Source organism: Oratosquilla oratoria, chromosome 22, assembly GCF_046742065.1.
Source record: "Oratosquilla oratoria isolate Oo_2021 chromosome 22, ASM4674206v1, whole genome shotgun sequence".
NCBI classification, from domain to species: Eukaryota; Metazoa; Arthropoda; class Malacostraca; order Stomatopoda; family Squillidae; genus Oratosquilla; species Oratosquilla oratoria.
This window is the reverse complement of record NC_134798.1, coordinates 4,564,094-4,591,585: the sequence shown is the minus strand read 5'-3', so window position 1 is coordinate 4,591,585 and position 27,492 is coordinate 4,564,094. Positions and strand designations below refer to the sequence as shown.

Sequence of the window (27,492 nt, the reverse complement as noted above, 5' to 3'; positions counted from 1 at the left end):
TTAGGAGCATGTTGGGCATGTGTATGTTGTGGTGGGCCCAGGATTGCTTTCTACATCTCTGGGTAATGGTAGAAGAAAGGAGAATGCCGGAAAAACACTCCTCAGTGCAGAAAAAATGTAACAGTGCATGTTGTGAAAGGATTGTGGTACCCTGGTGACTGAAGCCCCTCCTGGGTGGAAGTGGTAGTTGGTAGTGGTGATGATGGTGGTTAGTGGTGATGGTTGGTATTGGTGGTGGTAGTTTGGGAGGTGGTTGGTTGGGTGTTGGTTGGCTGGGTGTTGGTGGTAGTTGTGTTGGTGATGGTATTAGTGGTGTTAGCGGTGATGGTGGTAGTGGTGCAGGTGATAGTATGGCATTGGTGAGTTTTTTTTTTTTTTTTTTTTTAATATTGTGTTTTGGCGATGATGGTGGCATTGGTAGTAATTTTTAAGCAGAGTAATGAAGACCAAATAACTAAAATTGATTACCTCCAACTACCTAGACTAACTTCCAAGCCTACGAGTATGTAAGATTAATATCAACATGTTTATTATCTCTTCTTTCTCTGCCTCTAGGGATATATCTGCTTCAGTGAAAACTCTATCTACTCTTGTCTAGTTAAAGGGGACTGACACCGAAGGGAATTTTTGGGTATAAATGGGTTTTATAAAAATTATAATTTCAACAAATTATCAGATACCTTGTTGGCCATGTTGACATCAATGTTCTGTGCAACACTAAACAATTTCTCCAACCCTGCCAAGTTCCCCTCCTCAACAGCAGCCACCAATGCTGACAACACAAAACTTGCATCCTGAAATGGAAAAGAAATAAATCATATTTTGGAGGCAATAACAACCTTATCTTGGGACTGGACAAGCAAATGAGATCATGGTCTATGAAAGTCCAATGTGTGTGTGTATTTACCTAATTGTATTTTACATGAAGAGAGCTTTGCTCGTAGTGACCTGCTTTTGTATCTTTCAGCATCCAGTTTGATATTAAATTCTTATATAATTTTTGCACTCTGTTTGCTCATTCAGTTTGTTCCAGATATCTATCACTCTGTGTGGGAAGCTATTCTTTTTCAGATCTCTTCTGTAACTATCCTTTTTAAGTTTCTTTTTGTGTCCTCTTGTTTTTCCCACTTTAGTGTGTGTGTATGTATATACCTAGTTGTACTTTACGGGACGAGAGCTATGCTCGTAGTGACCCATTTTCTCTCTGCATTCAGTTTATTCTTAAAATCATGTATAGTTTTGGCACTCACTGTTTTTCTGTTTAGTTTGTTCCAGACATCAATCACTCTATGTGGGAAGCTATTCTTTTTCAGGTCTCTTCTGTAACTGTCCTTCTTTAGTTTCTTTTCATGTCCTCTTGTTTCTCTTCTGTCCCACTTCAATAAGTTGTCTCTATTGAGAATTTCCATCCCTTTCATAATTCTGTAAATGATCAACAAATCACCTCTTTCTCTTCGCTGTTCCAATGTTGATAGATGTAATTAAGTTTGTGGTACACAATCTTCCACTTCTAAAGCCAAATTGTTTAGGGTTTACTATTTTATTTTCTTCCAAGTGTTTGGTCCATTTGTTTCTGATGACTTTTTCACATATTTTTGCTACTTTATAGAATTCATCCCAGTTTGTGTTTTGGATTTTTTTTTTCTTAGTTTTACAAAATCCATTCTGCTGTACATTAATCTTCCTTCTCTATGTTTATCATTCCTATCTACATTGTTTTGTTCTTTTAATTCAAACTCTATTAGTATATGGTCACTCTTTCCAAATGGTGTTTTATACTCCATTATGTTCACAATATCTGGTTCATTAGTTAATATTAAGTCTAGTTTCGACAGTTCCTCATTGTTTCTATATCTAGTATTTTCTTTAACCCATTGTGTTAGGATGTATTCAATGGTCATATCATGTAGATGTAGAATGTTGCTCGAAAGTTCTTCTCCCCCTTTTACTATCATTTCTTCCCAGATTATATCCTTTGCATTAAAATCGCCCATGATTACTGTTTCCACCCTCTTTCAGTAACTTGTTTAGCACATTCATTGTGCTTTTCGGTAATTTAGAATGTTCACTATCTGACCAAGCCTGTGTTTTTGGTTGTATATGCACTGCTACAAATTTTCTGCTTTTCATTTTTTTGTTTACAAATCTGATCATAATTAATTCTACATTGCCTTGGCCTTCATTAATCTTTGTCACATTTAGACCCTTTTTGGTCAATATCATGACACCTCCTCCCTGCTTGTCTGTTCTATTTTTTACCCAGTGGTTGTATAGACCTTGTCCCACTATGCTTGTTGATAGAGGTCCTTTCAGTTTTGTCTCTACAATTCCCACAATGTCGGGTTTTTCTATATCTAGATGGTCATTTAGTTCATTGATTCCAGAGACCATGCCATCAATATTTGTGTATGCCACTTTTAGTTTCATATTTTCTTTTCTTTTTTGTTTTAAGTTTCCATTTGTTTGATGTACCATTTTTTCAGTCTCAAGTCCAGCACACTCAAAAGAAAGGGAAAAAAAAAAAAAAAAAAAAATCCGTCTCTGTTCCTTTCTCATTTCTATCATTGGCTTCAATTCTGAGAGCTTTGTCTTTCTCTTTTTCCTCATCGATCATTTCCTTTTTTATCCATATATGTTTGAATTTCTTGATGTTTGCCAATTTAACCGCTTTCGATAATACCTCCTTGGCTATCATTTGAGTTCTTAGTTTTATTTTCAGAGGTCTATGTTGTTTTTCTTTTGAATATTTGCCTATCCTGTGGATTTTGTCGATTTATCAAAATTTTGCCCTTCATCCTGTATTTCTTTCAAAATTTCCTTAGCTATTTCCTTCTCCTCCTTTTCTCTCTGGTATCTATACATATGTTTTTCCAGGACACCATGGACCACAATGCACTTACCTTTGTCAACTGTATCTCTCACCCAATTTTCCTTTTCTTTAATTACTTTCATAACTGTTTCTTTTGTATTTTCTTCCATCTGCTTTTGTACTATTTCTCTTAAATATATTATCTTATTTTCCTGTTCTTCTTTCCATTGATCTTTATTTCAATCTGGTCTGTTTCTTTGATTGACTCTTCCACCTTTCCGGTCACTACTTGTAATTACTCTTTGACCTCCTTTTTCAGTTCTTCATTTTCATTTTTGTCCTCATTCTTCATTCTTTCATTTTCTCTTTTGAGGATTTCAATTTCGCTCTTTAGGTCACTTAATTCTTTAATCGTTTGCTCATTACTCTTACACAAAGTAATCAATTCCCTAAGTACAGCTTGGTAATCCATTAAGTCATTTACTTCGCGATTTCTAATGCATTACTATATCTAATTTCTCTATCTATATCTAAGTTTTTACCAATTTCACCTGGGTTTCTTTGAAACCCTGAAAAACTGTTATTTTCCCACCTTTGGTTTTTCCTTGGAGTATCTATCAAACAAGTTCTTTTGGGGATGACACCTCTTGCACTTTCCACTACGCTTATATCCAGTTCTCTTTTCGTTGTTTTGTTTATTTTTTTCTTCTTTTTTTCTCCATTTTGCCAAAACTATACTTTTTTCAAGAACTGGATTTCTTTACCAGTCACCCAAGAACCACAGCTTACCCATCCCATACAATAACAACTGGTTTCCTTCAAGTTCAGCGACAAAACCGATAGATATGCGCTCAATTGCTGCATTTCCTTTCACTTCGGTGTCCAGTGTACGCATTTACCTAGTTGTATTTTACGGGAAGAGAGCTATGCTTGTAGTGACCCGCTTTTATATTTTTCCACATCCAGTTTGTTCTTAAAATCTTGTTGTGTTACTGTTTCCTCATTCATTTTGTTCCAGATATCTATCAGTCTGCATGGGAAGCTATTCTTTTTCAGATCTCTTCTGTAACTATCCTTAAGTTTCTTCTTATGTCTTCTTGTTTTTATTCTGTCCCACTTTAGTAAGTCTCTATCAAGAATTTCCATCCCTTTCATAATTCTGTACAAGGTTAGCAAATCACCTCTTTCTCTTCTTTGTTCCAGGGTTGGCAGATTTAGTTTATCCAATCTTTGTCATAGCTCTTTGAACTAGGTGTCCATAGTGTCACAGTGTATTCCAATTTTGGTCTTATCACTGTAACTAATATCCTATTTACCATTTCTTCATCCATGTAGTCAAAGGCTACTTTCATTTATCTTAATAAGTTAAAAGTTTCTCAGACTAATTTGTTGACATGTTCGTCTGATGCCATGTCATTTGAGATAGTTACTCCTAGGTCCCTTTCTGAGTTTACTTTTTTAATTTATTTTGTACCAATTTTATATTGACATGCCATTCTATTTTTATTTTTTTTTCCAAATTCCATTATGCTACATTTCTTAATGTTGAAGTTCACTTCACTCTTCTGACTCCATTTACAGACTTTGTCCAGGTCTTCTTGAAAAGATTTGCAGTCTTCCTTTGTACTTACTCTATTTAGTTTCACATCATCTGCAAAGAAGTTCATATAACATTCCACACTTTCATCCATGTCATTTATATGAATAGCAAACATTATCTGAGTGAATACAGAGCCTTGTGAGACTCCACTTATCCTATCTTCCCAATTTGAGTTCTTGTCTCTAAGTAACACCCTCATTTTTCTCCCATTAAAGAAATCTTTCATCCATTCCAATAACTTTCTTTGTATTCCACCTATTATTTCAGTTTTTCTTAGTAGCTTTTTGTATGGTACTTTGCCAAAAGCCTTTTTTAAGTCCAAGAAAGCACAATCTGCCCATCCGTCTCTTTCTAGTATTATATCTATTAATCTTGAGTAAAAGCATATTAAGTTTGTGGTACATGATCTTCCATTTCTAAAACCAAATTGTTTAGGATTTAGTATTTTGTGTATTTACCTAGTTGTATTTACCTAGTCGTATTTTACGGGAAGGGGAGCTATGCTCGTGGTGTCCCGTTTTCATATCTCATTTTATCTAAACTATTTTTAAATTCATGTATTGTTTTTGCACACACCACTTTCTCATCTAACTTGTTCCAACTGTCTATTACTCTGTGAGGAAAGCTGTTCTTTTTCAGGTCTCTTCTATAGCTATCCTTTTTGATTTTCTTTCCATGTCCTCTTGTATTTCTGTCATCCCATTTTATCAAATTCTCTCTATCAGTAATTTCTATGCCTTTCATGATTCTGTAAATAGTTATCAAATCTCCTCTCTCTCTTCTTTGCTCTAGTGTCTGTAGTTCAAGTTTTGCTAGTCTCTCTTCATATGATAGTTTTGCGAGTGTAGGTGCCAATTTCGTAATTGCTCTTTGTATTCTTTCAAGTTTTTTTATACATTTTTTTGTACTTGGTGACCATATCGTTGCCGCATATTCCAATCTTGGTCTTATCAGGGTGATTAGAATTTTCTTCACCATTTCTTCATCCAGATATGTAAATGCAACTTTGATTGTTCTTATTAAATTATAGGTTTCTCCAAAAATCTTATTTATATGTTTCTCAGGTGACATATTATTCATAACAATGACTCCCAGGTCCTTTTCATTTTCCACTTTTTTTATTCTTTCTTCTCCCAATTTATATGATCCTGTTATTCTGTGTTTACTTTTTCCAAATTCCATTATACTACACTTTGTATTGAACTCCATTTCCTACTTCCTACTCCATTCCTGTACTTTGTTTAGATCTCTCTGTAGTGATTCACAATCTTCTTCCGTGTTTACTTTTTTCAATAGTTTTGCATCATCTGCAAAGAAGCTCATATAGCTTTCAATTCCTTCCCCCATATCATCAATATAAATAGCAAACATTATTGGGGCCAGAACTGTTCCTTGTGGAACATCGCTTATTACTTCATCCCATTTTGAGTGTTGGTCTCTTATTACTACTCTCATTTTTCTTTCTTGCAAAAAGTCTTCCATCCAATTTAGTAGTTTGCCCTGTATTCCTCCTTCAGTTTCTAATTTCTAAAGCAACTTTTTATGTGGTACTTTGTCAAAAGCTTTTTTTAGGTCTAGAAATGCGCAATCAGCCCACCCATCTCTTTCTTGTATTATATCTATTAGCTTTGAATAGAAACATATTAAATTGGTGACGCATGATCGTCCTTGTCTGAATCCAAATTGTCTTGGATTTAGCACATTTTTTTCTAAATATTTTACCCATCTATTTTTTACAATTCTTTCACAAATTTTTGCTATTGTACTTGTTAGAGAGACTGGCCTATAGTTGTTAGGGTCTTCTTTATTTCCCCCTTTATATATAGGTACTATATTTGCTTTTTTCCAATCTTCTGGAACTTTACCTTCTTTCAATGAACTGATTATTATGCTATGTATTATATCTGCCAGTTCATTCCTGCATTCTTTCAAAATCCAGTTTGCCATTTCATCTGGTCCATGTGATTTTCTGACATCAAGATTACTAGGAGATGATAAGCCCCAAGCTAAAAATGTAAACAAATCTAATGCAGGGTACAATAGATGGAGAAGAGAGATAGGACCATACAAGTGTAGCTTCTTTCCTGTATTAATCAATCCATTGCAGGCAAATACATTCCACACACATGTACAAATGAATACCATGCAAATCATTATGGCAGAGCACAATAATCACTTATTACATACAAATATTTACATACTACATTTTTACTTGAAAGAATACAGAGTACACACAGACCTACAAATTAATAACATTCATCAAAACCAATGTAATTGAATTCATACTCATTTCCAGGTTAATATTTTAATATACATTTCCTGGTTAATTATTTCTAATTTTAATAAAGTTTAATGAACTTGAGGTTCAGGCTCTAATTTCAATTCAGTACAAAACACACCATTGGCAGATTGTGAGGTTCACAAACATCTTTAACATTTATCCTGGGATGGGGTCATGTCAATGAAATACACAGCTGTATGAATGACTATCATTCAGCTTGAAGTGATTTTATTGGAGTAGAACAAATATTTTTTCTTTTAATTTTGTGAAAAATATTTGAGTTCCACTACAAAATTATTTTATGTAAAGGTTGTAAAGCAAATCAAGGACATTAGCACACAATACAGAATTCGGAAACTATGGGTAAGATATCAAATAACTGTGTAATAGCTACCAAAGAACACTGTATCTTATCCTTCTCAAAGTAACTCATTTTTCTAATGCCATACACTGACTGTGCAAGCAACATAAACCTTTTATTGGGATATATCATATATTTCAATTCTGAATATTTGGTCAACTATTAACAGTCTCACTTCATAAAGTACTAAATCAATGAATATATATAGAAAGGTCTCAATCTCCCTTATATGAACCACTATTACAACCCTTTTCCATCCTATTCCCCTTTCCCCCACCATCACCCCTCCCTGCCACACTAAATGTAACAAACACTGTGTGAAACACACAACAAGGCTCCAACAACTATTGTCACTCTTTAATCATAACCAAAAAGGTTTATATCTAGCAGAACTGTATATTTGTGGAAATATTTATGACCCTTTATGGATGTGATTAAGGGGTGACTGTAGTTGTTGGATTTTTGCTGTCTGCTACAAGTGCAATGTGGCACACCTCATGCACCACAGAACCCAACAGCTGAGACTTGTTTGCCACCGCCACCTCATCACACAGCAACCGCCTGCCCCCACCACCCCAACTCTCCACCCTCTACCCACAATTGTATCCACTCAACTACAGAGTAGATGTGAGGAACATGCTTCTGGGTTGTGTCATCATTTTATCATTTTATAATCTCTCCATGTATCCCTGTCTTTTGCACCCTTTCTTCCCTATTCTAAAGACAGCACAAGCATCCAAAGCCTTTTTCCCTCCCTCCATCCTTCATATTCTAGGTCTTTCTCCAAATGTGACTCTCATTCCTGCCCAAGTCTCAAATATTTGATTGAATCTACAACAAACTTGAACATGTACGTATATAAAAGATACACATCAATGTTTTTCTCAAAATATTTGAGATAAAATGCAATACAATGACAACACGACATTATATAATGAAATTTGTGTATCAATTCCATCTGATGAAAAGAGTAATATGAGAAGGCAATGAAATATATTAGTAATAACGACAATTCCATGCAAATTTAAATACAAAGAACAGCAATTATATTGATTGCACAACAGCGTATACAACAATGACTGATTATACAATAGAGATCAATGTACTATAACAACAGTACTAAAATAATGATATTTCCATTGCAAGTAGGTGAGACAAAAAAGTTTCATCTCCTACACATGCTACTTAAACATTGAGGTGCCTTTTACACCTTAATGGTAAATGATAATAATAATGATAATGATGATGATGATGATGATGATGATGATGATGATGATGATGATGATGATGATGATGATGATGATGATGATGATGATGATGATGATGATGATAATAGTAATAATAATAATAATCATAATCATAATAATAATAATGATAATAATGATTATAATAATACCAATAATAACAAAGATGACAATAATATATAACATTAATAATGATGGTGGTAGTAATGATGCTGCTGCTGAGGATGATGATGATGACAGTGATGATGATGGTGCCAGTGGCAGTGGTGGTGGTGTAGTTGGTGGTGCTGCTGCTGCTGCTGATGATGATGATAGTGGTGGTGGTGGCAGTGATGATGATGATGATGATGATGATGATGATGATGATGGTGGTGATGAGGATGATGATAGTGGTGGTGGTGGCGGTGATGATGATGATAACGATTATGATGGCCAATCCATTGCCCCTGGTCTCTCTTGCAGAGGACCCAATGGCATCCAGGAAATCACCTACAGCCTCTGGTTGGGACCACAAATCACTTATAAGAGATAATGTATTGTCATCTGTGTATTGTTAGTGTGGGGCACAGTGGAATGAGGTGATCCGTGTCTTTTCTGTGTGGTGGTTGCATTTGAAGCAGTTTGAAATAGTGGCCAGGCCTATTCTGTGTTGGTACTGTCTCAATGATGGATAGTGTCATGAGCAGTCAAGCTAATGTGATTCTTGTCTGGCGTGTCTGGGGTTTTCTCTCTGGATTTACATCTGGGGTTTGCTGTCGTAGTATTAGGATTGGTGGTCTTTCTTGAGGGGCTTGATTAGTTATGTGTGTGACTATGGTTCTATGTGGATGTTTTGCATGGTCTGGGTCGTAGGTTGCGATAGCTGTTTGAGTAGTATCCTGCCGGTGGTGGTGAATACAGGTATATTCAATCAAATATTGCCCAGTCCCTTTTGAAAGTAGGAGCATATTTCCCTGAATACCCCAATACCTTATCTAGACAATACTACAAAATCTCCTCACTAAATGACTTAGCCTGTTTTCGCCCTGTTATGAAATAACAAGATTTAATATTTTGTTTTCTACTACAGCAGACACCAAGAATATCTATGAAATATACTGCACTGCAATGAAAATATCACTAGATTGTTTATATAAACACAAGTTAATATAGTGATTAGTTTATGAATCAAAACTACACAATGCAAACAAATAAATAATAAACAATTGTCTCCACCTCCACACAAGCTTGTCATGGTGGCCATTGGGGTGACATGTCAATAAAGGAATGGCTCATGTATAAAATACTACATATAAACATGTCCTGAATTATGTACCCACTGAAAACCCCATTACCAATGATCTATCTAGGCACAAAAGCTTCAAATAACTCAAAACCATAGTGTAGGCTTTGGGTGGAGGTGGAAGCAACTATGCATATCAACCCTTTACAAAGGCCAAAAGACAAATTAAATTTTAGTTCATCAGTGATCTTTACATCCTTCTGTAAATTAAGAGACAAGTCACAGCTAGCAATGGCCAGGGAACCATGTGCATGCGAGTGCAACATACACATAAAGAGTATGTATACATGTATATACATATATATATATATATATACCTTCCCATCCTCTGCATGGAAGCGGTGGGATTCGACAGGCGGCGGGACAGGCAAGTCCCCCGTCAGATTTTCCGTGGAGGGCGGTTCGCCCTTCGGCGACCCCGCCTGCGGCACGGCGGTCACAGCGACCCCAACAGGGCTCTTCCCCAGAAGTTTTGAGCCTCCCTTCGCTCCGCCGTCCACCACCCCAGCTGCGTCTCCTGCAGTAGTGGTTCCTGTCACTTCCCCGGCAACTCCTCCTTCGCCTGCCTCTCCACTACTGCCCTCTCCCGCTTTACCGTCTTGGGTTGCCTCTTTACCACCACCAACAACACCGCCTTCTGTCCGCCCTCCTACTACAGCACCAGAGGCCTTCCTTTTCTCTTCCCCTCCATCAGGAATGGTAGAAGAGGTCACGCTCTCCTCGAGGAGTTTGGGCGGCAAGGAGACGCCTCTCGTAAGGGTACTTGCCGATGACGCTGATGTAGGCACGAGGGGCACAGATGCAGGCGGCGGCAAGGAGGACCCTCGAACTAGCGGGTGATTTGACGAAGATACTGACGTCGGTATGAGGGGCACAGTGGCGAGGGGCGGCATGGAAGAACCTCGAACTAGCGGGTGTGCTGAAGAAGATACTGACTTGGGGATGAGCGGGATGGACGCCGGCGGCGGCAGGGAGGACCCTCGAACGAGCGGGTGAGATGACGACGAAGACACTGCCGTAGGTATGAGGGGCACAGACGAAGGCGGCGATGGTAGGGTGGGGGTCGGCGACAGGGTGGGCGTCGCGGGGACAGGCGAGAGAGGAGGCGCAGAAGCGGCCAATGACGCAGGGGCAGCCGAAGGAGGCGACGTGGGAGACGGGAGGACAAGCGGGGTGACCTCGGTCGAGGCCGAGTACAGCAGCTGCGGCCTTTGCTCGCTGCGTGATGTCATCTTCAATGGATGCCGAAGTGCGTCGGTTCGTACACAGAAATTAACATTTGTATCTCGTTCGTAGTCGGAGTTCAGAGCCTCTACATACTTATGCACCACCTATGGGACAACTGGCTTTCGTTCTCTGGCCAGTGGAAAAAAAAGAGGGAAAGACTTCAGAATGGTCCTCTACGCTACACAGGTAGCAACACTTTTTTTGTATGTGTTATTCTATGGTTGAGGGTGTTTTGGGGTATATTTTGTTTGGTAAATTTTATTCGCTAAAAAGTATCTGACCCACGAACTTTTGTTTTTCATACGAAAAAAAAAAAATCATCTATGCTACTAGATGCAGCGGAGAAATGCAATGTTCTGGAACCATGTCTCCCTTTTTAAACGCAGTTTATTCTTATAACGTATGTCAACACGAAGGCAAAACCATTTTCTTACAGCGAACATCATTAGCTAAACAAACACCTGGCGCGAGAACCCTAACAACACGTCATGACGCAAGCAACGAACGAAACGTGGCACAACGACCCCGCAGATTTCAAACACAACACCATCTGGCCTTTTTTTTTTTTTTCCTACCCTTCTTCGTTTTGATTTTTCCTATTTCCTTCCCATGGTACCTACGACACGGGCAGTTTACCCATACAAAAGCTAGGTTGTGATATCTCTCTGGCATCTTGAAAGGCTTGGCCAATTCGAGGATGATCCCAAGGAAAGATCCTGTGGACCAGTCACACAACGCAGGTCACGTCCGACGCCTAAAATCGAACTAGTGATCATAAACTCGAATCGAGCACAAAGCACCCCACTCCCCCGCTCGCTCCCCAAATGCAGGCCCGACCATTAATTCCTTCCACATTCATTGGTGACGACGCACTTCTGGCTGATGCCACACTTTTTTTATTCAGCCGAGACGGCGAGAGGACGAAGCGGGGTCTCGATCGCTCGAGACCTTGTTCCGTCGATGGTTGGTCGGTTGGCTCCTTAAAAATGCGTCACCGTGCTGACGGTATAAAAAGAAGCATCGACTAATATAACCGAGGAGGTGAGGAGGATCCTTAAGCTAAGATGCACGTAGCTAGCCGTCACCTTTGCCCTATTAGGTGCTTTAGGGAATGCTGGGCAAGATAACAGTTACCTGCTGGGAATCGGAGAGGAGTGGAGGGATTCGAACCCACAACTAAGCGAATACGAGACCAGCACACTTCCTCCTACGCCACCAGTTTTCACATTGCTTAAGACAAGGAGCCCAGTCGTCATATACTTGAAAGACTGTGGGGCAGATCGAGAAGAGAACTAAGGCGGGTGGAGATGTGAAAAAGAAATATGGGCTGGAACATGACGAATGAGGGATAAGGGTGAGTGAAACGATAAAAATTGGAGAGGGAACGCGAAAGAAAGGACTCGAGGGATGGAACACAGAGGGAAAAGAAAGAGGATGAAGAGAGAGAGAGAGAGAGAGAGAGAGAGAGAGAGAGAGAGAGAGAGAGAGAGAGAGAGAGAGAGAGAGAGAGAGAGAGGTCGGGATGGTGGGAGAGAAGAAGTATCTTAATTTTATTTTCGGTCTTCTCATCCCTTGGTGTCGTTCACCTCAAAATTCCCTATTCTCTCATAAATATTTATTTTATTTCATCATCTCTGCATTCCCATACCACTTTCGTTGAGTCTTGTTCATTTACGTTCAAATTCTAGGCTCGTGTTCAATATTTAATTAAATTTTGTTATGTTACAGGTACATGTATTCATCGAATGCGTTCCTAACATCTACCGATACCTGTCAGTTGTCCTAGTTCACCAAGTACATGGGGCACAGGTGATTTCACCCCCCTAGTTTAGTGCCTCCTAGTGGAGATCACTTACCTTTTCCACACCGGCACACAGTTCATGAATATTACTCTCTTCCAATATGCCATCCAAGTTGTCTTGTTTACAAATTGCTCTCATACAATTACACTTCCCCGGTGTGCTCGCCTCTATCCTTGCTTTTGCTCTTATTTCACCTCCCTCCCCTCCCGCCCCCCTCCCTCCCCTCCATTCTTTTTTCACTTCACCAGCTCTTCTTCCGACCCCAACTTCAATCTGTGTCCCATTTCCCGTTTCGTCTCTTTAGTTCTCCATGTGACGTTATTTCATTTTTGTATCTATGAAACTTTGTTTACGTTGACATTAATTTTATTTTTTCTCTTTCTAAATAAACTCCCCAGTATTCTATTTCTGGTTTCTCGTCAAGGGCACATCGTCAATAACGACTGGTTAGTTCCGTTTCCAACAATTTGACTTTCCTGCTTTCTCCAAAGTCCATTTATGTGATGATTCCATATAATTTGCATATATGCATTTTTGGGTACACACACACACACACACACACACACACACACACACACACACACACACACACACACACACACACACACACACCTATGCATGACAGGAAGAAATATGGAGGTGGCCCGTGAAAGACTGGACGGCCAGAGGGTGTTGGGGGGTGGGTGGGTGGACCAGTCCGTGGTTCAAGAAGGATACCCTTGCATGCGAGGGGGTGCACACAAGAAGGCTACCAGGCGATGTGCTCACGCAAGGACCAAGTGAGCACCAGGCACAGAAAACGGATATAGATAGATAGATAGAGAGGAGGGGGTTAGATATTAATTAAAACGCAGTGAAGTGTGACATCACCAGCGAGCCGGAAGTAGGAGAAGAGGCTCTCTCTCTCTCTCTCGAGAGAGAGAGAGAGAGAGAGAGAGAGAGAGAGAGAGAGAGCAAAGAGAGAGAGAGAGAGATGGACGGACGACAAAAGCGAGGGAGAAGACCCCTCCAACTAGGAGCTCCTCAAAGGCGAAGGAGGCGTCGTGAGGGAAGAGAGGGGGAAGGGAGGGGAGGGGCAAGGAACAAGGAATCGGCGTCAGAGGGTTCCAGCGAGAGACTCCAAGAGGCAAAGAAGGAAGAGATAAAAGGAGATATAGAGATGGGAGATGGGGGTGGGGGAGGGGAAGAAAGGAAAGGAAAGGGAAATGGACTGTGAAATTTGAGGCCTTTGAAGGAGGAGGAGGAGAGTAAAAGAAGTGGTGAAAGAGGAGGAGGAAGAAGAGGGGGAAGAAGAGGAGAAGAAAAGCAACAGAGTAGAGGCAAGGAGAGGAGAGTACTGGAAGCAGAGGAATTTGGAGAAGGAGGAGAAGGAGAAGAAGAAGGAGGAGGAGGAAAAGGAGGAGGAGGAGGAGGAGGAGGAGGAGGAGGAGGAGGAGGAGAAGGAGGAGGGCAAGTGCGAGAGGAGTGCGTGAGGAGCACACTCTGGCTGCCAGCAGGCGGGTCTGGCATTTCCCTATCGATTCCACTGAGCTGCCTGCTGCTCTGCCTGCTAGCCCGCCTGCTTGTCCAGCAGACAGACACACACACACACACACACACACAAACACACCACTCAGCCCTAAAACCACCAGGCCAATGTGCAAGCAAGCATGCCTTCGAGACCTCTGAGTGTGCGTGCGTGCGTGCGTGCGTGTGTCTGGCACTGTCCCCTATGGCCAAATCGCGGCACATGCTCACGGGTGCCAGACATTCCAACGTGGTCATACACACGCGCGCGCGCGCATACACACACACATGGGTAATACTGTGACCTTAAACGTACGCGTAAGTTAACAGTATTACCCACAGATCGGTAATACGAGCTCTGAGCTCTCATCCGGGAGGTCAATATCACGACCATGGTGATTCACACACATACACAAAGATAGCGTCTAGGCATTCGTAAACCACACCCAGTCTCTCCCCTGCATCAACATTCTTTTATCGGGTATCCTACAACCGCCGTGGATAACACAATGATACACATACGCGCGCGCGCAGACGCACGGACGCACCGCCTAATCTAGAAATAGGGCAGAGCGGATTTCGCACTTTATGTCGAATTTCTATTTGGGTCACGGCTCACTTTCGACCCGGCCCTGCCCCCCCCCCCGGCTACTCCCCGGCTCCGCCCCCTCCCCCACGTTGTCCCAGCCTAAGCTGAACTGAACTCGCACCCCCCCCCACCCACCCATCCTCTCCTCAGCCGCCTCTCCCGCTCCACTGCATTCGGTTACGATGACAAGCCATGGCAGTATACCTTTGGGCCTATAACAAGATACAAAATAAATGAATAAATGAATAAAATAAAAAACAAGATAAATAAGTATATAGAAATGAAAAAAATAAATAAATAAAAAATAAGATAAATAATAGATAAAAATAATAACAAATAAATCAATAAAGAAAAAGGAAAATTAGTAAATAAATGAGCGTGTCCATGAGTAATTAAAACGTCGGACCGACCTCGCTCTGCCTTCCTGTTTTGGATGGGCACAACCCCGCAGACACGACAACCAACCTAGCTAACTATTGGCGAGAGCGGCTCCCACGACAGCTGCTGCTGCTCCTGCCATTCCCGTTGTCAAAGGAGCTGCTCCTTACACTCTCGTAAGAACTGTCGTTCCTTCAAATCCGACACGGTAGCCTACTTCAGGGGTTTAGGGGTCCGGATTTGCGTGCGCGTGTTTGTATGTGTGTGTTAGAAAGATAGAGAATGTCAGCGTTAAAACATTTCCTATTGTTCACCAACATCTAAGGAAATCGTGAATTTCAACTGGCATTTATACTTGCTGTCGCCTGATTTTTATTCCCTTAAGGCAAACGTCCCACAGGCCAAAGGCTAGACCAGCAATGCACAGCCATGGCAATGACTTCATTTTCCTCATATTCTATATTTACATGTGAGTTACAATGTGTTAAAATAACAAGAGTATATTTACTGACATAAGCCTTTTTGGTTCGAAACGATGTTGGATGAACACACACACACACACACACACACACACACATATATATATATACATATATAATGTACATATAATATATATGAGGTAAAGTATTGGAAACTATACTAAAACGTGACGACAAATACATTTGGAAGTTTTCAAATGCAGTGTGGCAGGGGAAACATCTTCATATTGCCAGACTGGAAGGACCCCCTTCCGTAGGTGGTGGCACATTCCCTCTGACTCCAGCTGCCCTCCAGTCTATTCTCTACAGCAGCATGTGTTAAATTCAATCATGTTTGATAATATATGTACCAATAACAATGTAGCAGCAGACGATCCGCAATGATCATAATTTTTTTTGTCGTTTACTTGCGACGTTGTGAGGGGCTACTACTACACAGTCGACAAGACGTTGGACTCCGGTTAGACGACGACAATGTTAACAAGGTCCCAACAACTACAGTAGACGACAGGCCAGCCAGCTCTGTGTCACTGCTTCCTACAAACAACTGGTGTACGTTTAATAGTCATACCCCTTCCCGCCAGATATTACCGGGTAAATAAATGAGGCCAAATTAAACCTGCAATTTAATTCCGTGTTCTTATACTTATCTTATGGGTATAAAGTAAAAAATGAATATATAAATAAATAGATAAAAATGAATAGATGAACAGTTTTAAAAATCATCTTCCAGATACTGACAATATGACGTAACTTTTACCTAACCAGACTAACTCATAAAAAAATTACCTGAACTTTTAGAAAATGGGTTTACACCCTTCTGCCCTTTTGCATATATGAAGGTAACGGCTTCTGCTGTCGCCAGTTGGCTCCTTATTTCTTTCACTTCCAAATCAGTTCTACGCGCATACACTCGTACACAGTGGCCCAATTTCGCACACAGATATATAGAAAAGTGTAACAGACCAGTCACAAAAATCCCCAGCATGCAATTTCACACGCGAGCGCAAGCACAAACGCGCGCGCAAAAAAAAAAAAAAAAAAAAACTTCGAAGTCGTAAGACACGCAAATAGTACGTTAAACACTGCATTCCTGGTTGATTACTTCGTAGTGGTTAGTTGTTGTTGTCGTTGTTGTTATTGGTAGCGGTGGTGTGTGAGTTGCAATGGAAAAATGATGGTGAACCACATACTGGGGGTAAACAAGAACAGATGATTTTCAACGAAAAACTAATCGATGAGTCGGGAGAAAAATGTCACTGTTGGGCAGGTGCACGGAACAAGAAAAAACAAAAAGACGATGAGTAAGGACGTGGGGGGGAGGGGGAGGAGGAGGAGGCAGGGAAGGCCCCCCTCACCATTTCTCGCAAGTGAAAAGACTGTGGCCTAAGAGGAAGTCTTCTTATGTCTCTGGGAGTAAAAAGTGACGTCACAGATTATTGTTGTTGTCGCCGCCGCCTCGGGGGACGACCGACTCTGGACGGTGCCCCCCCCCCCCCGAGGTGACTTTCTTCGAAAACCGAAAACATTTCCGGGATGACGAGGTCCAAGGCCATCTGAGCCGAACTTCTCAAGGTTTGAAATGCCGTGTTTGTATGTATACATATATACATACATACATGCACACACGCGCGCGCGCACACACACATACAAACACACACACACACACACACACACACACACACATATATATATATATATATATATATATATATATATATATATATATATACATACACATATGGTCACATGAATTGTCACCCCAGAACGCCCACATGAAGAATCGTCACCCCATGAGATCCCACCTGAAGAATATCCCAGTACGCCGAATATCAACAGTGGAATAAAGATTAGGTTAGGTTAGGTTGAGTGAAGGTTATGCTTATTGTCATTAACTTATACAACCGAAGAATCGTAACCTCAGGATGATGGCCCACATGAAGAATGGTCACCCTAGGATAACCCATATGAAGAACTGTGACCCTGCCGAAGTCTGGGGTGACGATTCTTCATGTGATCATATATATATATATATATATATATATATATATATATATATATACATATATATATATATAAATTTATATATATATATATATATATATTATATATATTATATATATACAGTATATATGTATACACATATATTCATATATTAATATATATCTTACATGTATACATACAAACTGCAAGAGAGAATAGGGGGTGGGAGGAGAGGCAGTCTCCGATAATTACATATCTATTAACAGTCATCCCCTTCCCCCTGAGATACTATCGGCTCTCCCAGAGCTTCCACGAATTTGAGTGAGCGAGTGTGGCTCAAAGTACTCTAAGATGAAAGGACACAGAACGTGATAAGACTGAGAACGACATCCGGAGGTAGGAGAGGGTTCCCCTCCACAATCAATACCCTTTCTCCATAATGCAATCTTCGTCCGGTCTAATTCTCAAGCTCCCCGGGATGACTCAGGTACGTCTCCCCTCTTCCCATCTCCTCCCCCCCTCCCCGGCCCGACCTCCTCCCAATCTCCAGACACCAACTCCTTCGCCAGTCTCCCCTTCTATGCGTCCTAAAGCTAACTTCCCCTTTCGCCCCACCTCCCTCTCTCCTGACCCAAAAATTTAATCGACTCGGGTAGTGATAAGCCCTCTGACCGAAGGCATTAATCCGATAAAGTCAACCCGCTGTGACACGAAGGACATTTTACTTCGTCTGACCCAAAGTCACAGGAGGTTGCTATCTCGCCGAGTCAAGACATGCGAGGTCGCAAAGTTCCGAAGGCGCGAATTACGACCTCGTAAATCCCTCAGACACAAAGCACGACCTCCCAGGTCACTCAGGTCCAGATCGTAGCTTACTTCGTAACCCTAATGCCCTCTGCCCAACACCATTGATTACCAACATATATCACTATCGGCCCCTCCGCACCGTATCGCGATTTATTTAATTGTTGTAGCTGCCGCTGGCCGGGTGATTTTATTCAGCAGCTGAGGCAAATCCCCTCCGCAATTTCAATGGGAGCTCCAGCCAACGAAACCACAACACTTTTGCTGTTTACATTGTAACTTCCGGCTGTTTATATCGTAACCTTCTGTTGTTTACCTCTTACTCGTAACCTCCTGTCGTTTACATTGGAACTACCTTTGTTTACATCGTAACTTTATGTTGTTTGTATTGTAACGTTTTTTGTTTACATCGCAAATTACCGTTGTTTACATCGTAACTTTTCAGTTTACATCGCACGCCTTTAACCCCTTCGTCCTGATGTCAGTCTCAAATCTGAATAAAATGGCCTGGCGTCAGCTACAATTGAGTCTGTAAAGGGCATCATTAAGTCTTCAACCGAAAGAGTCGTGACCTTTTTCCACTGTGTCGTTCCCTGGCACCACCTCCTCCTCCTCCTCCTCTTCATAGCTCTATGGCACACCTGGCTTTAGGGTGCCACCCCCCCTCCCCGTGCCACCCTAAAGCGGTCGCCGCTGCTCCAACAGCTGCGCCAAGACTATCACTCCATGGCCAAACTGAACACCAGCTGCCTCGATGAGAGACATTAGTTGCGACAGATAAAAATATATATATATAATAATAATAAATAAAAAAGTTACCTCGACGATAGAAATCAGTCAAAACAAAGACCCCCCCCTAAAAAAAAAAATATCACGCTAGACATGCAAAGAAACAACAAGACCAGCCGTGAAATGCGCCCACTGGGTCCGTCCTCGTCAATCGCCTTGATCATCATGTGCATGTCGTCAAGTATTTAAATAGACATTGTGTCAAATCATACATTAGTCACCCTTGTGACCACCACCACCACCACCACCTCCTCCTCCTCCCCCTCATTTACCTGTTTATCTATCAATCTACACCCAGGCTTGCCATGGACGAAGAGGTCTCCCCTCCCCTCCCCTTCCTATCGTTCAACTCGGGGTCTCAATAAGAACAGGTCAGTTCACTTCAGAACAAGATAACCTGACATCATGAGGATGCGCATCATCTCCTCGTAGCATCATCACCAATTTCCTTTCCAGAAGTCACGTGACATCTTCTCTCTTCCCACTTTGTACTTGAAGCGCTCCAGCGCACGTGCACCAAACGTATCTCTTCGTCCACGGAACCAGAGCGCAAACGATCGAAGTTATCTTTCACCCATTCCCTACAACATGGCTGGGGAACCTTGTTAGGTGTGGGTGCCAAAATCTGCCGAATCTGGAATACAAAATTGTCTCACGTGACAACAGAGTAAAATGATAGGCCTGCATGGGTTCCCATACTCCCTCCCTTCACCTCCTCCTATAAAGGCCCCAATTCACCGTCCAGCGCAGCAGTATCCGGTTACCAAAGGTCATACAAAAGAAGTTCTTTTCTTAAGGTGAGCTCCGGGTTTCACGTGCCGGGAAAAAATGTTGTTAAGTGTGCCAGCAGGTTTTGCACGCGTGCTAAAGGTTGCCCACCCTTGTCCTATGGCAACAGCAACCCGCTACCCTTACCCCCACCAATTCGAGCTGAATGAAATGAACTGACGCCAGCCGCCACAATGAAATAGGTGAGGCACATCTACTACACTGGAGAGGCTCTTCGAGCGAGTCTGAGCCCCTCCTCCTCCCCGCATGGGGACCCCATCAGCTGATTTCTTGTTGCCTGGCGTTCGCCTGAACGAAATGAAAAAAGTACGTCGCTACATGGAGAGAGAGAGAGAGGGGGGGGCTATAAAAGGCGCAAAGGCAGGGTTCTCCGAGAGAAAACCCTCCAAAGGAGGGAGGGAAGGAGGGGGGGAGGGTAAGACAATGTCGAAGCTTTTCTGTGGAACAACGTCACTAATTACCCTTGTTTGCATCTGCATTCAATAGGTCCCTCTTCCCCCCTCACCCTTCTTCCTCTTCTCCTCCCATCATCCTAGGCACTGGCACACGCTTGCACTGAACACGTATTCTTTCAGAACACACGTTAACGATTTTGTGAAAAATAAACTTAGGTGGCTCCTCTACCGTATAATCGTTTCCGATTGGCACCAAGTGATTTGCTTCAACCTCACTGGAGTACTTTCACCGATTAATTCTATCTTCTCTCACTTTCATTACCCTATTCTATTCAGCCCTAAGATCGCACAGGAGGAAGAAGAGAAAGAAGAGACAGAAAAGGATTACAAAGGATTACAAAGGCGGAGCATGCCGACAGGAGACCTTTTGGTCCATATCTAGGTCGGATGCGAAAAAAAACAATAATAATAAATAAATAAATAAATAAATAAAAACTATGATAACGTAAATATAAAATATAATACATAAATAAATGAATATAATTAAATAATAAACAAGCAGGTAAATAGTAAATAATAATTTGACATATAACTAATAATAAATGAGAATCAAACAGATAAATATCAATAACAAATTGACATATAACTAATAATAAATGAGAATCAAACAGAAAAATTATAACAAAACAAAAACAAATAATATAAAATAAATGATAATCATTACAGCATCTTGCTTAGGTGTTTATCTAAATGATTCTTAAAGGTTCGAACTGAACTACATTGCACTGCCTCTGCAGGAAGTTTATTCCATTCATTAACTACACGGTTGGCGAAGTTGTTTCTACCCACCTCCAAATTGAATCTATTTCCGGACAGTTTGAGACCATTGTTTCTTGTCTGATTCTCATTCGGTGTGAAAATTTTGTCACTTTTGATGTTATCAATTCCCTTTAGACTTTTAAAAGAGGAGGAATAGGAGGAAGGGCAAGAGGAGGAGGAAGAAGAAGAGGAGGAGGAAGAGGACTATGCAAAGGGCACGTGTGCACACGACATATCCAAAGTTACTCATCACAGTAGCCAATACAACGCAACTCTCGCCCCTTCCACTCTCCACCTCCTCCTCCTCGTCTTCCTCTTTCTTGTATCACTTAAGCTTTCCTTCATTCTTCCACCCCTTCTTTATTATCTTTATTTATCTAAACACACCATCTCCAGTGTCTCATTTGTATGCTCATTAACTATTACGATGATTATTATTAGTACTAGTAGTAGAAGTAGTAGTAATATTTGTAGTAGCAGTCCTCCTACAACTACTAGTAGTAGTAGCAGTAGTGATATTTGTAACTGCAGCAGTAGTAGTTGTATCGTTACTATTACTATCTTTATCTATGATTTCTATAACGATTGTTAAGCATTCTCCATCTCCACTACCACCGTCGACGCCGTCTCCTTCACCACCAACATCATCACCTCCACTATCACTACCACTTCCTCCTCCTCCCCCTCTTCTTCCTCCTCCAAGTAAGCAGAGCCACGTCACAACAGCAGCAGCAGGAATAAGCAGCAGCAGCAGCAGCAGCAGCTGTCTTCCTTCAGCATCGATCCACCCGCGCTCGCGTCGTCCCTGTGTGTTTGTGTTTGTGAGTGTGTGTGTGTATATATGTGTGTCTGTGTGTGTGCGTGTATGTGTGTGTGTGTGTGTGTGTGTGTGTGTGTGTGAGAGAGAGAGAGAGAGAGAGAGAGAGAGAGAGAGAGAGAGGAAGAGAGCGAGAGAGAGTTGTGTGTGTGTTCGCGCGCACGAATATCCTTGCTTGCATGCTTGCCTGAGCCCCTCTGATATATTTATTAAGACAAACGCCCATCAGCGTGTATCTCACGGGGCGAAAATTGAGAACGATAAAGCACTAAGATGGAGGTACCGGAGCCCGATGCAAGTCAGCACTCATTGTCATTTACTAATATTATCATCATTTTAAATATATATATATATATATATATATATATATATATATATATATGTGTGTGTGTGTGTGTGTGTGTGTGTATATATATATATACATACATACATACATATATATATATATATACACATATATATATACATATATATAAATGTATGCCTGAGGACATAAACACGGGGAACGGCCAAAAGTCATTACTGCTGCAACGTTTCGTTCACGCTGGAACCTCCTAGGGTGGGGAGGAGTACTGACCCATCTAGATAAGAAAGGCCAGCTGCATTTGCAGGATTGGTGCCCTTATTAGCTGGACTTTAGTACAGTGAGAACTTTACTATTTTGCCTATTCGTTGTACCATCGTGTCAAGAAAGGGCAATTATTTTGTTCTACAGTGAAATGAAAATCAGTGTTTTGCTGAAAGTGTTTAACATTCTCAATGTGTTGGTGACATCTGTGCAATGGCGTCGTCTACGCGTTTGAATCAATGTAATTCTCTACCATTCTGATAAAGTCCTCTGTTTTCATCATCTCCATGTATATGGATACCATTACTGCGCTAAGAAGGTTATCCATAGCCAGTCCTCTATGATGACAAAACTTCTCTCAGATAAAGTATGATACGGAGGGCGCTTCCCAGCACATCTATCAAGGTGTAAATATATATATATATATATATATATATATATATATATATATATATATATATATATATATACACGCATGCATAGTATATATGTGCTTTCAGAGGTTTATGGCAAAGGTTACTGGGCAAAAGGACCATCCTCTGGGCGAAAGAAATCTTCCCACTTTTATTGCTACACCCCACACCCTCTCCTTTCTCACTTGTCTCCCTGCCTGCAATAAACTTAATTCCTTTCCTTTTCCCTTCCCCCATTCCCTTCGTGCCGGGGGATTTGCATGTCTTTCCCTCGTTCTCTCTCTCTCTCCTTGGTTACATTAATTTATCACCATTTCCCGTCCTATTACTCTTCGGACGGCTTATACATTTCCTCTCTCCCACCTTCAACTCTTACACTGTCGTAACTATTTGCTCTTCTTTAAATATCTCACACTTCTACATACAACTTCAGCAATGTCCGGTTCCTCTTGCTCTATAATCACATTCCTTCTACATCACTCCCCTTCTTTCCCTGCAGTCTCATTCTCTTCGGACGACCCTACCATCTCCTCCCTTCCACCTGTGACCCTTTCGCTCTTTCTTATCACTTGTTCTTCTTTAAAAGTCTCCCACACCGCCGTGCCCGTTTAGGATCGCTTGGGCCTTATTCATCCTACACTTTATTTATGCACCACCAGCAGCAGCAGCAGCAGCAGCCCTGGATTCCCTCGTTTCTAACCCTGTCAACTCCACTTGGACCACAAACATTCCGTAAGAATTTTGTTTCTGCCACTTGTAAACCCTCTTTCATTCTGAGCACCGCAGTGAAAGCATTTTATACTTGCATATATCAGGACTTAGTCATACGTATTCCCGATGAATCTTATTTTACCTGCATACCACTCCCCATCACTTTGGTTCGATGTTGCCGCTCCCCCCACCTATGTTTGCATATTTTCTTCAAGCTAGTGCCAGACAATTTCACTCAGCTACAATAGAGTCTCATGAGTACGGGGGTTTAGGCTCACTAATACAAATATCCTCAATTCGCTCGCTAAGACTCTTTATCCACTTGTAATTTCGTCCTCGCAACCCAGTACCAGTTCCTGTTGCATAAAATGAGGAGTTCACGCCAAGAGGTGCTTAGAACCGGAACAACCACCACGACATCACACACACTATGAGTCACTCTTTCCACTCTACATACTCCCCTATGTGTTCTCCTAAGATTATACATATATTTCGCATATCATATGCATGCATATATACGCACGCAGGCACACACACACATGTATACTGTATATATGTATATATATATATATATATATGTATATATATATGATTTATACATCTATACACATAAGTATCAATCCACCCAAGCATACACACACAACGTGTATACGTATACATACCCATCCTAATATATATCCACCAACCGACACATCTATCTATCCGTACATAGGCCTACATATTGTGCGTGTAAACAAACATATCTGTATAGACACACCTATATCTATAACATATTCTTACGGCTCTACATTCGTATGAGAATGACGTCAAAGAAAGAATGAAAATAAAATAAAATAAAATAGAATAAAATAAAAATAGAATAAGACTGCGCCAACGTCACACAATGACCTCATTTTCGTACGTAATTAGACGTTATACTACTGCCACTCACGACTCGTACACTCATTCTGATTGCCCCTCAGATGATTTTATTTAGCCGAAGGAGGTAAAGATGACAACTGAGAAAAAATATCTATCGCCAGTCTATCATGAGTTCAAAACACACCCATATATCGCACACACACATACATGCACAAATTTCATATACAATATATATATATATATATATATATATATATATATATATATATATATATGTATGTATGCACACATACTCAAACACGTGCGCACTCACATATACGCATAAACACGGGTGTCCACATTTATATCCGCACACACAAATGCGCACGTACGCTCACAAAGTGTGCACATGCAGGCCCGTGCACACATACAAACAGGCGCACACCCCAGGTTGGCCAATCTAGACCAACCGACAAAGCTGTGCGGCCCTTGCCGGCCGGCCAGCCACCGAGTCGGCGGCGCAAGGGCCACAACCGGCAACCAGACACACAAGAAAGATGGGGCTGGAAGGCTGGCGGCTCTCTCTCACTCACTCTCTCGCGACTCCCCTGCCGCCACGGCATTTCACGAGAGCAACAGACCATCAGATTTCATTCTCTCTCTTGTGTGTGTGCGTGTATTTCTGCGTACGCACGCATGTGCGTGTGTATATTTATTTTGTTCTATTCATCTAGTTGCAGTATGCGGAATTGTGTTCATGAGATCCGTTTTCTTTGCCTCCACTCATCAAAAATTGCCTTCAATTTCTAACATATTAACCCCTCTTATTGATCTTTGATCCCATATTATTTAATCCATTTTTATTTACCTTTATCTGATCTAAATACCGTCACCATGTCGCCTCTCTCTCTCTTCATTTTTTCAATGCGGGAAGTCCTAGTTTTCTCAATCTTTCCTTAAATGTCTTGTCGCTTACACTTTGGGATAATTTTGGTCGCCTCCATTTGTGTTCTATTTTCCTTTTATTTTTTTTAAGTGTGGTGACTACACCATTGCTGCACATTCCAGTCTGAGACGAATCAGACTTTCAATAATCTTCATCATGTCCTCTTCCATATAATGAAATGTTACTCTTATATTCTTCAACAAACTACATGTCCCTCCTGTTATTTTTTAAGTGAATTCCTGCCTATAGATCATCTCTAATTAAAATCCCTACATCTTTTTCCTCCTTTACTTTAGAAGATAGGGGTGAATGGAGAATGGTTGTGTATGGATAATGCTGTGATGCATGAAAGAAAGTGGGTGGGGGATGGGTGTGAGGGAGTATGTGTGAAAAAATATTTTGAGGCAGCCCTAAGGGATTTCTCCCCGTTTTCTCCATTTCTGCATGAGGATACGGAGAGGGGAGGGTCGCCGATTTAATGAAGCGGCCTTGCCGTGGATGTGCTGTGTCTTACGACACTCCTTCTGACGCAGGGCAGTGGGCGAGATGCAAGGATGACCCGTCATCCAAGAGGAGCCAAGATAAGAGGGAGGGAGGGAGGGAGGTAGGGGGGTCAATGGGAGTGGAGTGTAGTAGGGATGTAGTTCAATGGCACCTTCCCTTCTTCCAGTGAATATTCTTTCAACATGGATATTCGTTCTCTATTTTTCAGCTTGCTATTTACAAATCTGAAGAACAATATTGATAGATCCTTGCACTTGTCATCTACATTTTTCTCAAAGTTCTTTCCTTCTTCTCTTTTTATTCTTGTATATGCATTTCTGATTTTTCTTGCATTCGTCTTTTGTCTTTTTTTTTTCTTCTGGCATCTCTTGCATGCTTTGTCTCCTCTTTGTTTTGCCAGTCCACTTCTTTTACTGAAAACTAGATGTACACACACATATACGCGTGCACACACAAACCCAGACACACACACGCACACAAACACTGGCTGTACCAAGACGGTGAGTCAGAGCCGCCAGTCCACAGAGGCCAGAGAGGAGGCACCCCCACCCCACCCCCCGCTTCCCTCCACCTATCCCCCTCCCTCCCACCATAAGCCACAGCTTCCCCATTAGTAACACTTACACCACCATCTTCTCCTTCCACCTCCTCCACCATTACGTCTTCTCCATCTTTAGTAGCACAACCTCCCCTCCACTTCTCATCCTCTTCCACCTTCGCTTCCCCTTCCTCCTCCTTCAACATCGCAACCACTTCCTGTACCATCAAAACCACCAATTCAATAATTTCCACCTCCACCACCATCACTACCTCCTCCTCCAAGTATCAAAATCGAACCACTCCTCCCTTCATGCACCTTTACCCCTTAATACCGACGCAACCATCTCCTCCTCCTTCCTCTCTATCACCGCCATTGCCCTTCTTCCCCCTCTTCTCACCATTTAGAATCACATCGAAAACACACACACACACACATATATATACATATATATATATATATACATATATATATATATATATATATATATATATATATATATATATATATATGGGATGTGCAGATTAATCGGCATCGGCAAGAATCGGCATTTTTTTAGAATAGGATTCGGCATCGGCATCGGCAATATTTTGCCTATGTCGTTGCTTTTAAAATAACAGCACAAATCGGAGTAAATGTTAGAGCGAATTATATTAATTTTACCTTTGTATGTCTTATATAAAATTAAACTAATATATATATATATATATATATATATATATATATATATATATATATATATATATATACATATATATATATACATTGAATCAGCAAAGCTTCTACAACAGAAATTAAGCGAGAGTAAAATGGGAGTAAATCGTCCGGGCGTCCGTGGACTCGGTCGATTTTACCCGCTTTATTACAAGTGCGAAAAATCGGCGGACGGATTTACTCCCACTTACTCCGCAGCGATTTATAGCCAAACGATTCGTTTATAAAGATCTTTTTATGTATTTTGACAAGTAAATATATAACAATACATCGTTATGCATTTTGGCTTAATAGTTCTCTGTTA

At 41.1% G+C, this 27,492-nt stretch overlaps 1 protein-coding gene across 5 annotated transcripts in view; it reads right to left on the bottom strand.

The window, feature by feature from the left end:
* Positions 1-27,492, bottom strand: part of LOC143037408 (death-associated protein kinase 1-like) — a 385,396-nt gene that overhangs the window by 106,994 nt on the left and 250,910 nt on the right. For 3 of the 5 annotated variants that reach the window (XM_076205548.1, XM_076205550.1, XM_076205549.1), the window contains exon 9: positions 681-794. In XM_076205548.1, coding sequence (XP_076061663.1) covers positions 681-794 — 114 coding nt within the window. Of the gene's footprint in view, positions 1-680; positions 795-9,894; positions 10,934-27,492 lie in introns of all 5 variants that reach the window. The other 2 variants (XM_076205551.1, XM_076205552.1) reach the window with 1 other exon arrangement.